Source organism: Meriones unguiculatus, chromosome 7 (assembly GCF_030254825.1).
Source record: "Meriones unguiculatus strain TT.TT164.6M chromosome 7, Bangor_MerUng_6.1, whole genome shotgun sequence".
Classification (NCBI taxonomy): domain Eukaryota; kingdom Metazoa; phylum Chordata; class Mammalia; order Rodentia; family Muridae; genus Meriones; species Meriones unguiculatus.
This window is the reverse complement of record NC_083355.1, coordinates 113,085,266-113,097,682: the sequence shown is the minus strand read 5'-3', so window position 1 is coordinate 113,097,682 and position 12,417 is coordinate 113,085,266. Positions and strand designations below refer to the sequence as shown.

At 53.8% G+C, this 12,417-nt stretch overlaps 1 protein-coding gene across 2 annotated transcripts in view; it reads right to left on the bottom strand.

Moving 5' to 3' along the window:
* The window catches only part of Eml1 (EMAP like 1), a 153,754-nt gene extending 142,274 nt beyond the window's left edge, over positions 1–11,480 (bottom strand). The window contains exon 1 of one of the 2 annotated variants that reach the window (XM_060388155.1): positions 11,278–11,480. In XM_060388155.1, coding sequence (XP_060244138.1) covers positions 11,278–11,305 — 28 coding nt within the window. In that variant the 5' untranslated portion in view covers positions 11,306–11,480. The remainder of the gene's footprint in view (positions 1–11,277) is intronic. The other variant, XM_060388153.1, reaches the window with a different exon arrangement.
* Between the last annotated feature and the right edge of the window lie 937 nt (positions 11,481–12,417).

Here is a 12,417-nt window from a genome sequence, read left to right as displayed (position 1 = left end):
GCACTTCAAAGCTGGGAAAAGCTCACCCAGGGCTGGGCCACGTCCATCAGCACCTCCTCTGATGGCCTTTCTAATAGGGTTTTGGACACACACATGCCTCCATGTGTCTGGCTTCCCCTTTGACCCTCTCTACTACTATCAGCTTTTGAAAGAAGGACTTTAATGCAGCCTGAAGCTCCAAGCAACAATGGCCACTGGTGGGCATCTGGCCTCAGGACCCGACCATCGCATAAACTTGGGAGGCAGATACTGTCCTTGTCCCCTTACACAGGTAGGCAAACTGAGGCTTGAGGTCACAAAGCCAAAAAGGGCTGGCCAGTGAGCATCTGAGGAAATGCAGCCTTAGCCACCAGAGAAGCCAGAGTCAGTGCCACAGGGGGATGACACCCCATCCTCCCCAGAATGACAGTGATCAGAACACACAATATCCTGTGGGAGCGCGGGGCCAAGACAGTGCTAGTGGCACACAGAACATGTACCCAGAAGCCACAGTCTGGAGGGTGAGTCCTTAAAGGTTCAGCACGGCCCGGTGTGGCAGCCGGTGCCGTCAGCTAGCGGACGGGTCAGCTACACAGTGCAATTTGCACAGAGGCGGAATGATGTCACGATTCTGGCTGCAACAACAAACCTGGAAACTGCCCTAAGATCTCAGCATCCAACAGCACACACGTGGGCAGTTCGGAGTGCAAGCCCACAGGAACAGGAAGCAGACCCGGCTGCCAGAGGCTGAGGAGAAAGAGAGGTGGGCGCGCCACTGAGTACGGGCTAGGTGCAGGTGGCAGCCGCAAAACGGGCAAGGTGAAGGGCAGGGTACTTACTATGAGTCACTGTGACTCATCGCCTTCGAGACACGCTCGGCAAGTTTTAGGAAAGACAGAAAACGGGCAAAATGTGCACAGGGAACACCACCTGGGGTTTTGTGGCATGGGATCCACTTCCCTAGGCCTCGCTGTCCCCACGGGGCCCTGCAGCCTCGTCACTCTACCTGGCTGATGTCTGCCAGAGGGCAGAACAGAGGCTCGGTGCCTTTGAAGCATGGGTGCTGAGCTGGGCGTGTCCTCCCATCTCCTCTTAGGAATCCTCAGGACTGGCCTTTTCCCCAAGGCCCTTCTGTAAAGAAAATCCCAGGCCTGCCCATAAGCTTGCCTGGTCAGTCCTGATCCGCTGCAAACCTGGGTTTGACTGACACAGGAGTGGCCAACAGACACAAACGGGGTGCTCTTGGGTCCCTGGAGTGTCCTGGCCTGTGAGCCATGGCCTTTCTCCACTATCTACGAAGCACAGGCCATTCCTAGAAGGCAGCCCGCCCTCCCCTCAGATTCTGCTGTCTGTGAGCCACGGCTGGCATCCCTTGGCCTCCCTACCTCCCACCCCCGTGATGCTGCACCCCGATACAGACTTGGGCTGGGACAATGCTCAACATCCTCTAAAAATTCCTCTACATTTCTGGGAGAGTTGGGGTCCTCAGCATTCTACAGTGGGGGACAGAAGGGGTCTAGAGGCTAGAACTCGGGTCCCCATGCCAGCATGGCGGATACTTCCCTTACAACTATGTCACCAGCCCCAGGTTTTTGTTGTTGGTGGTGCTTTGGTTGCTTTTGTTTTTCTCTCCTGAAAATGTTAGCTGTCTGTCTGTCTGTCTGTCTGTCTGTCTAATTGTGCTCACCCCAGGTGTCTGAGCTTGTGCACACGTGTCACCTGAAGGGGTTGTGACAACCTGGATGAGCAAGCACAGATGGGAAGGAATGTCTCCAGGCAGGGCACGTGCGCACACAGGACAGGAGTGTGGTCCCACTTGTGCCTCCCTCTGTGAGGAATTGTGAGCCCTGGGGTTTTGGGGGAGGGGTGGCACAGGCACCACCATTGCAGCCCTGTCCCACTGCCACAGGTATTGCTCAGCCTTCTCCGGGTAAGGGGCAGAGCAGGGACCTGCTGCAGTCCCCGGCTGCTCCAGCAGGTGGCTGGAGGCTTGCGGGTACCTCCCTGGCCCTGGCTCAGGCAGGGGGAAGAGACGCATTTGTCTTTATGTTGTGCTCCTGGCTAGGAGCTGTGGTAAGCTCTCTGGAGGAGAGACTTACCTGAGTCCGGACAGGCTGAGGTAAGACAAAGCCCGCCCCAGGCCAGGCCTCCAGCTTCAGACCCAGGGCTCTTCAGAAGCCTGGCTTTACAAGGACGCGGGGAGCAGGGGGCTCATAGCACAGGCTTGGCAAGTCCCATAGAGTCAGACTGGGGGGCCTGGAAGGGTGCCTGCGGCCACTGTACCAATTCCTGACATCTTCCCACTGGAAATGATGAGGCAAGATCCCTAGCTTAGGGACTGCAGAGACATTAGGGCCAGTGCAGGACTGCAGAGACATTCTGTCCCAAGCGCAGAGCTCACAGCCCCAACTACAATTCCAGCCCTATCTCCAGTGACATCATATATTCTTAATGAAGTATTCATAAGCATCATGTAGTCTGAAAACTGAGTGTGTGTGTGTGTGTGTGTGTGTGTGTGTGTCAGTATCAGATGCACACACATCCAGAGGCCAGAGCTAGGTCTCTCGTGGAACCAGAGTTCACCATTTCTGCTAGGCTAGTCATCCAGCCGACTCCCATGATCCTCTTGTCTCCAGCCGCAATGTTGGGGTTACGGGGACATACAGCCAGGCCTTGCTTTTTACATGGGCTCTGGGGATTCACACTCAAGTCCTCATGCTTGAAGAGCAAGTGCTTGTTCCCACTGAGCCATCTCCCCAGCCCTGCAAACTGTACTTTATTGAAGCCAGGCCTTCTCTTGTTACAAGATGTGTAGAGGCTTGGCATGGTGGCACACACCTTTAATCCCAGCACTCTGGAGGCAGAGGCAGGTGGATTTCTGTGAGTTTGAGGCCAGCCTGGTCTACAAATCGAGTCCAGGACAGCCAGGGTTACACAGAGAAACTCTGTCTCAAAAAACGAAAACTAAATCAAATAAGAAAGAACCAAGGTGTGTTATGCTCTGCCCTCTGGTCAACTATAAAATTTTATTTGAATCTGTTTGGCTACATGTATATGCACTATCAGAACAAGGTTAGGCTGGTTGGCTAGTTGGTTAGTTAGTTAGCTAGTTAGTTGAAACGGGGTTTTACTCTGAGTAGCTCAGGCTGGTCACAAGCTCCTAGTCTTTCTGTGCTACCTGCCCAGTGCTGGCACCCCAGGCCTGTAGCCATAGCAGCTGGCAGAGGTGGTCACTGTGGACCCTGGCTCCGATGCGGACTGTGTGCAATCGTGTCCATCAGAGCCACAAGACAGACTGTCCCTGGAGCTTCCGAATACCTGCCCCACAATTTCCCTCTAACCATTTCCTTCTGAGCTCCCTGGGGTCACACCTCATCTGCCACACTCTCTCTTTTGTACCTAAAAAACTGAACACCAAAAGAGGCTTTCAGAGCTGGGGAGGCAGACATGTCGGTAAAGTGAGGCTCTTGACCAACAAGAGCTGTTTCCTAAAACTGCGCAGCTCCTTGCTGGTGCTGGAACCAAATCTTTCCGAAATTAATTTTTCTTTTTCTTTTCTCCTCGACAACATGAATTTATTTCTCCCAATTCTGCGACCAGAGGTCTGAGATTAACTCTGTCTGGTCCCTCTGTGGCTAGCCCGTGGTCTGCTGTCTAGATGTGCACTCACCTCTCTGCCTGTCTCTGTTCTGATTTCTTCTTTTCAGCTAAAACGAGCCAGCGGCGTCATGTGTGTGTGTGTGTGTGTGTGTGTGTGTGTGTGTGTGTGTATGTGTGTGTGTGATTCACTGCATGCCGCATGACACTGCTCGGAAGTCTGCCCGTAACTGAGGAGTGGCTGGGTGACCCAACAGGCTGCCTCGCCTGCCTACTTAATACCGAGAGCCCTTATCACCCACTTCCTTTGTATTCCGTGTGTGTGGTAGGCTACCCTTAGTGCCAGTCACTGTGGGTCCCACAGATCTTGAATATCTCACTAAGGTTCTGTTCCCTTGTCCATGTCCTCCCACCCCTTCCCCTCCCTGCCCCAGCCGCGGGTAAGTACCACGCCACATTCTACATCTAGGGATCAAGGCTTCCAGACTCCACATGACAGTGAGATCACGCAGTACTTGTCCTTTGATGCTAGACTCCTTATCACGTTAGGTAATGTAACTCCATTCCATGTTGTCACGGGTGGCTACGTTTCCTCCTTTTTCATGGCTGACTAACATTCCATGGGAACAGCCCACCACCAATGTACACAGCGTTTTGGGTAGGGATTTTTTAATAATGTCTCAAAAGCATACATAACAAAAGCGTTAAGTAGATAAACAGGATTCTACCCCCTGAACAAGCTGCTGCAGAGCAAAAGGAAACAATAGACATGGCAGAGAGAGCACCCCCGGGAAGGCAAACAAGACTTTGGAAGCCTTGTAGCCCTCTGTGTCCCTGCCTGCTGCATCTGTGGACCCAGGCAACGGGGAACAGAGTGTCCCCAAAGCAAACCATCACGGCGGAGCTGACAAGCGCTGCGTCGTTAGACCTAAGGTCTCACCTACTAGGCATGTGCAGACGACCTGGTCATTTCTCCCCTAACCAGCAGTGTGCCAGGAAGTCGCGGAGAGTGGGTGTGAAGCACTCCGGGGGATGGGCACACAAATACCTCATCGTTTCATGTAACAACCTGAGAGCCCTTAGAGCCTGGGATCTTCAGAGGTCAGGGGAGGGTCCCCAAAGACCTATATACATCTAACAAAGGATTAACATGCAGGACACGTAAGAAATTCAACGGGCTGGAAAGCCATCCCAGGGGCTAAGAGCATAGCTAGCTCTCGCAGGGGACCCACATCAGGGAGCTCACGACCTTCTGTAACTCCAACTCCAAGAGATCTGATAACCCTTTCTGACCACCTTAGGCAGCCACATGTACATGCGTACACACCACACAAACACACACACAGAGAGAGAGAGAGGGGGGGGGAGAGAGAGAGAGATCTCAGAAGAAAGAAAGTCAAGGCAAATGTCACAGTTCATGCCTATAATCCCAGCATGAGGTAGGCTGAGGCAAGTGATTTTGGGACTAGCTTGGGCTACATACTGAGTTACAGACCAGCCTGGGTTACAGTATAGACCCTGTCTCATTAAAAAAAATAATAATAAATTAAGCCAGGTGTGGTGGTGCACACCTGTAATCCCAGCACTCAGGGAGGTAGAGGCAGGTGGATGTCTGTGAGCTCGAGGCCAGCCTGGTCTACAAAGCAAGTCCAGGACAGCCAAGACTACACAGAAAAACCCTGTCTTGGAAAACAAAACAAAATTAAATTAAAAAAAAAAATGAACCATCAGGAGCGGTAATACATCTCTTTAATCCCAGTACTGCAGAGGTAGAGGCAGGAAAAGATCTATGAGTTTAAGGCCAGCCTCATTCACAAAGTGAGTTCCAAGCCAGAGCTACACAGTAAGACCCTGTCTCAGAAACATAAACTATACAAGACTAAATTAAAAATGAACAAAAAAGGAAAGAAATTCAAAATAGCTCCACAGTTAGGAACAGAACAATCCAACCATGAAGAGAGGAGCCAGACCTGACGGGCATTTCTCAGAGGATGCTCAGATAGCCATGAGGTCCATGCACATGCGCTGGGCACCGGAAATCACCAGAGCAGAACAAACTAAAGCCACAGTAATACATCGCCTTGTGCCCATTAGAATGGCTGGAGTCTAGAAGATGATGGCAGGAGGGACCACTTCACGGGAGAAACACGCTTGCCATGCAGGCCCAAAACCCCGACCCAACCTCAAGAACCCATGGAAAGGTGAACGGGAAGAATGGACTCAAGCTGTTCTCTGAGCTCACATGTGTGCTGGAGCACGCCCTACACCCACACACATACATCATTTTCCTGTGCCCAATCTGTACACACAGAGAGAGAGAGAGAGGCAGGCACACATCACCTGTGCACACGCAGGCACACATCACCTGTGCACACGCAGGCACACAGAGACACGCGCACACCCAGATGCACACTACAACACATTTAAAAAGCGGGAAGGCTACAGAGGAGCAGGAGACCTCATCCGAGGCTGGTGGGAATATAAACTAGTCCAGCCGCCATGGAAATCAGTCCGGTTCCTCAAAAACTTAAAAATAGGCTCGCCATCTGATCCAGACAGCTCACTCCTGGGGAAATGGAATCCGTATGTTCGGGGACATCTGCACCGCAGGCAGCGCCGTGAAGACAGCCAAGAGACAGAAGCAGCCCAAGTGTCCGGGAACAGACGAGTGGATATTTTTTGCTTTTAAGTGCAAATTCGCGTCTGTGGGAGAGCAAGACGGCTTGAAAATTCCCTCCCCTTGCTTTGTGTGATTTGCACGTTGAAAGTCACGTGACTTACATCGTGACTGTCTGCTGGCCAGTTTACACATATCGCTATGAGCTTTTCATAATTAACGTGGATTACTGTAAAGTTACCAAAAATGTTAACGCAGGAAGAGTCAACAGGAGGTGATCATTACTCTCATTCACTCACACAACACTGACCCTCTTGCCTTTATACATGTCACGTGACATGCTTTGGCCAATGAGATGCCAGAACAGCCATGCCCGTCACTTCCTGTGCGGCCATATGAAGGGCCATGCTGGTGGCTCTGCTCTGTAAACGTGGGTCTGTATGGGACCCTTTTGTGTCTGGGCTGGACTGGACTGGAATGAATGCTGTATGAATGAGAAACCTTCACTGCTGTGAACCACTGCCTTTTGTTTCCTGCCGCAAACCCAGGCTGTCCCACCTTTCAGAGCAGCCGGTGAAAACCAAGAGGCCATTTGAATGAGTGCCAACCTCGAATAAAAATGCAACCTACAAAGGTTTGAGACACTGCCTGGGTGGACACTGACAGGTCAAAGCTGCCCAGCAAACAGTTCCAAGACTTTCCTGAACTGTACAATATCAAGAAGAAAGGAGCCTGTGGTCCAAATGCTAAGAACTTTATTTCCTTTAACGATACGAGAAGTGAGGCTGGTGAGATGGTTCGGGAGGTAAAGGCACTTGCTGCCCAGCTGACAGGCCGAGCGTGATCTCCAGAGTCCACACAGTCTAAGAGAGCTGATGCCTTCACGTTGTCCCCTGACACCACCACCACTAACACACACACACACACACACACACACACACACACACTGAAAAAATAAAAACACAGGCAACGCCCGGAAGGGTGTATTAGTGGGTAAAGTCGTTTTCCCCCAAGCCTGATGAACTGTGTATAACTCCTGGAGCCCACAGGGTGGGAGGAGAGAACCAACTGCCACAAGCTGTCCCCTGATCACCACACGGACATACAGCACACACCCGGGCTTACACACATATACGTGTAAAATAAATAAAATAGATTCAGAGAAATAATGCAGCTTGCTGTCTCATCCTGGCCTCTAGTCCAAGGTTCTGTCAGCAGGCTGGTGGGTCCCTAGGAAGTGAGCCAGAGGAGGGTGGGTCGCTGCAGCAGGCTCTGGAGATCCCCTCGCCCCACACCCTCTACTTCCTGGCTACCATGAGGCAAGCCACTCTGCCACCATGTGGTCCCATCATAATGGCCTGGCTGCCACAGGCCAGGGCCACAGTGTCATGCGACCACATCCCAAGACCCTAAAGTGAAGCCCCGACGACCCTGGCCTCTCTGTGATGTGATGGTCTCTGATGCGGGGTGTCCACCAGCCGGTCAGCAGCCACAGAGGAGGACACACCCAGGCTGTGTGGCCATCTGCAACCCTTGGGGACAGGAAGATCTCACCACTTCTCTGGCTGTTCTGGGGCCAGCATGCTCATGTGTCACGAGGGGCACGAGGCAAGAGAGCTTGGCTCAGGTCCTCAGAGTACCCCAGGCTAGTTCAGTCCCTCTCTGAAGCCAGGATCCAAGGCGGGCACGGCTCTGCCAGGCGTGCCCCCGGAGGTCGGCGCAGCCGCACGGGAGCACGGGGCAGCACAGATGGAGGGGGGACAGCCTCCGGGGAGAAATGAGTAAGAACAGAGTGGGCCAGGATGAGGACGGGGTACGGGCTGTGTCGGTGCCTGCAGAGGGACCGAGGTGAGGAAGATGGCGGGTCTCTGGTGTGCCTGTCTCGAGTGAGGGGGAGGTGGTCCCCCTCCCCCCGTGTCTTCAGGCCCTGTTCTTAGGAAGATGCTGCTGAACTGAGGGAGATGGCTTCAAGATGTAGGGTTATCAGGAGAGCCTGTGAGGAGGTCGAGGCTGCTTAGCTGAGGCAGAGGGCTGTGAAGGGAGGTGATGCTGCAAGAACAAATAGCCCCAACAGCCGGATGGAGAGTGGCCATGTCTCGTGGTACGAATGCGGGACTGCGGCGGAACCGGAAGAAGCTACACGGAGGTCACAGGTCACTCACAAGGCAGGCACACACTCAGTTCCTGTCCCCTCCACACACTCAGTTACTACCCCCTACACATACACCACATTCTCTAACAGGACAAATGTTCACCCGTCAGGTGTGTGACTTGCCCAAGGCTACAGAGCTACTGAGTGGTAGAGCAGGGATTCGGACCCTGGTCTGGTTTGACCACAGTCACTGCTCTGATAGTGCAGCAGCCTGTTCTTATGGCTCACAGTTGACTGGTTGCTTCATTTTCCTCCTAACCACAGAGAAACTGATAGCCCAGAGGCCTGGATGCTCCTTCCACCGAAAGGGACTGGGTGGCATAAGACAGACACAGGAATGACGGGATGTACGGAAGAAATCCCTCAGGGCTAAGATGTCCAGGAGGTGTTAACTGCAGACCCCATGAAGGATGGGGCAAGTCTCCATTTTACCAGTGATGAAGCTAAGGCTTTGCTGGGTCAAGTGGTGCATCCGAGTCTCCCCTGCGTGCAGGAAGTGGAGCCCCGTCTAAAACGCAGGCATCGAAAAGACTGTGCCTTCAGTGTGCTGGCACTTCCTGCTATAAATACAGTGCTGACTCCTGGGTAACCTTAGCCTCCTCCAGGCTTGCCTGCCCAGGCATAAGGCCATAAATCGCAGAGCCTGAGCCGCCTGCTGTGCTCCGCTCTGGGTGGAATTTTCCGGATGCCCTAACAAGGTACCACATTTTTTTTTACAGGCTCCAGATGATTGGAGGCAGTGATGAGCTACCTAGCTATCTCTAAAAAGGGGGTGTGACCAAAGGCAGGATGACATTCCCGGAATAAGGACCTAACCTGGGTACTGAGCAGAGAGAACGTGGGAGCCAAGCTCAAGCCTCTGCTGGAGCCTATAGCAGCTGGACGACCTTGGGCATGTCATGTGCTCTCTGGACTTCAGTTTCCTTAGCTATACAGTAGAGTTGATGCCACTTGCCTCCAGGCAGTAGACAGTAGTTCCAAAATGCCCAGTCCCTTCACTTCCTTCTCTGACAGCTCCTCACACTGCTCATGTTTTGGATTCCTGCAGGAAGAGCAGAGCCCCTTCACCAGCCCGTTGGGATAGATGAAAAAATGGTGGAGCTATGACCAAGGGCTCACAGGTCTCCAGAATGTTGACACTGTTGTCACAGGCCCTGAGTGTGGTTAGGGACAACCAGGAGATTCCACTGCTGCTTCCTGAGTCTGTTGCTGGAGTGCCAGGGAAACCTGAATGTCAGGCCACTTACTCCAGGAGACTCCAGCACAGAGCCCGCTACGGTGCACCCGCAGGCCAGTTTGTTTGTTGTTATTTGGGGAAAGGTGTGTTTGGTTTGGTTTGGTTTCCTATTGTTTTGGTTTTTTGAGACAGGGTCTCTCTATGTAGCTGAGGCTGGCCTCAGACTTTAGATCCTTCTGCCTCAGCCTCCTCAGCGGGGCCTGTTTATATTCTTAAATAAGGCCCTGTGTCAGGCTCATATAAGGAAGTTTATCTTTCTTCCACCATATTGCAGTTTTTACAACCAGGAAAATGACGCTAGGTGCTTGCTCAGTGCCTCTGCTGAGCCAGGACAAAGCAAACCAGAACTGACCCCAGCCCAGTACCCCTCTCCTAGTCAAGGAAGGGGTAGAGAGGACCAGTCCTGGCCCCCAGGCCCACAAACATGTATTCTCAGCGCCACACATTACCCTGGCAAGCTAAATATTGTCTTAGCCTTCCTGAAATACTCTACCTACGGGTGGCCTTACAAACTGCTAAAACGAGGGCTGTGTCCCCGGTGCAGGGGAGAGAGCTATTCCGGGTCTGTGTCAGGTGTGGGGCCTGGCCAGCCAGAGACTGCTGCTGGCAGCTCCTCAGGCACCGGTGGCCTACACAGCCCCAGCAGCAAGGCTTGGCAGCCAGCTCTGCTGGCACCCGGTGGAAGCAGAAGAGGTCGGGCTGCTTTTGCCCGTGTCTCTCTCCCGACACACACACAGAGCCAGGCCCCGGCTGTCCATCAGATATCACAGTGCCTCCTGGGACAGCCTGGCACGCCTGTGAACGCCTAAGAATCACCAAGGTGAGGGTTTAGGATGAAGACTCTATGGGCCAGAGCTGAGTTGTGTCTTACCAGGGACACCACTTCGGGGAGATGCCCAGGCCGTGTGCGCCTCTGAGCACCAGCCCCCCCGGTACCTACTCATCCTGTCTCAAGGGAAGCACTGTGGTCATGGGTACCAGCAGATCCTTTGTACATTGTCACAGTTTTCACAGACTGTTAGGTATATAGCCACGGTCTTATTCTCACCCAAAAACACCGAACCTCAGAGAAGTTGAGCCATGTCACACAACCTGAAAGTGACAGATTGGAGATCGGAGCCTGGACCACTTACTCCAGAGTCCCACAGTACGGGCTCCTCAGTTCCCACTATTTGAGACAGCCGACCCTCACCACACGTCAGGGCATGGGGGCAGGGCCCAGAATCTCCTCTCACATGTATCCCAGCCACCTCCAGCCCGGGAGGTGTTCTCAGGAGCGGATCTCAAACCAGCGGAGGATCCCAGGAAACCTGAGCTACGAGAGTGCCCAAGGCTAATATTGACATGCCTTCGGTTACATTTGGTGTCAAAGGCCACGCACCCTGCACCCGCTTTGAAGCCCAGGCCCCCAGCTGGATCCCTGTGGTCAGCACTGTCCTTTCTCCCGGCTGAGAATTTGCTAGAGGTACAGCTTCCTGCTAAAGCCTGCGAGGAAATCAGGGGGGTGCGACCAGGGCTGAGCTTTGAAACTCAAACTGCCTGTGCTGGGCTGCAGCTCCCAAGCATCCAGCTAAGGGAAAGGGGTCCCCACTGCAATGCTGCCTGCAGCCCGTGGGGGGCCGGGTGCCCTTGGTGACCGGAGGCCTTGCCTTTGCAACCGGAGCCATGGCCGGTAAATATAGCACTGCCACTCACCAGCCGAGGGGCCCTCGCCGTCCGACATGGTGGGGGAGATGGGCAGCCAGCTGGCCACCAGCCGGCAGGGACACTCAGAGCCCTCAACAGCCGTCACCCACCCAGCCTGGCTTGGGACTGCTCCGTGTCCGGCCCCTAGGCAGTGTCCTGCCTCAGCCAGCCTGGCCACCCCTCCCCATGTTGGGCTGGGCAGATAAGAGCGTGCTCCGGGTGCCAGGAACCTGTGCGATTGGTGGATAAATCTAGGCACTGCCCTCCCCTGCCTGGGGCCTCTCCTCAGCAGCCCCAGAATGTTGCCTGAGAAGCCACGGCACCCCAGGGTGCTGGACCAGTCCCTAGAAAACCCAGCTCTGGAGACTATGGAATGCCTGTTCCCTCCCTCCTGGTGTCTGGTCCCACCTACTAAGCCAGGCCCATTTATGGGCATTTAGTGAAGGAGGATATCAAGGGATGCTGCCAGCGACTGCGCGCTGGCACCAGGAGGCACGCAGAGCGCGGCGGCCCTTGTTTCATTCTGCCTTCCAGACAGCCGCATCAGGTCCGTGTCACAGGCAGGGTTAAGTGACCCTAAAGGGAAACCGGCCCTCAGGGGTGTAACCAGGATCTGGAGCCAGGCTGTCTGTCTCCAAGGCATAGGAAGCCTTGCCTTTGTTTAGCCAAGGGCACCCACACTTCTGGACACGCACAGGGTGCTTTCTGCTCCACACGTGTTGGAAGTGACGTGACTTCCGTGCTCACACAGGAGACACAAACTGAGAGAACACACAGCTGCAAGCACTTAGTATGTGCCTGCTGTATGCTTTACCAAGAGTCAACTCAGTCCCCCCCTGGCTCCCACAAGGCAGTAGGGCAGATCAAGTGTAGGGACAGGGCTCCCAGGGACATCACCTGGAGTTGTTCCTATTGTGAGATACTCGAAGCAAAGCAGCTTAAAGAAAAGGGGGTAGGGTGGCTCTGGGAAGGAACTTAGTTGGAGAGATGGAGAATGTTTCCATATTTCCCTGAAAGAGTTGTCTGGCTACAGTGTCCATTCCGGGAACGTGAGCCAGCAGGTGCAAAGGAAAGGGGTGTCAGTCCCTAGTAGGGGAGTGGCTGGGGTACCCAGCACAGGCTGACAGTGACGTCACTGTCCAGGCAGGA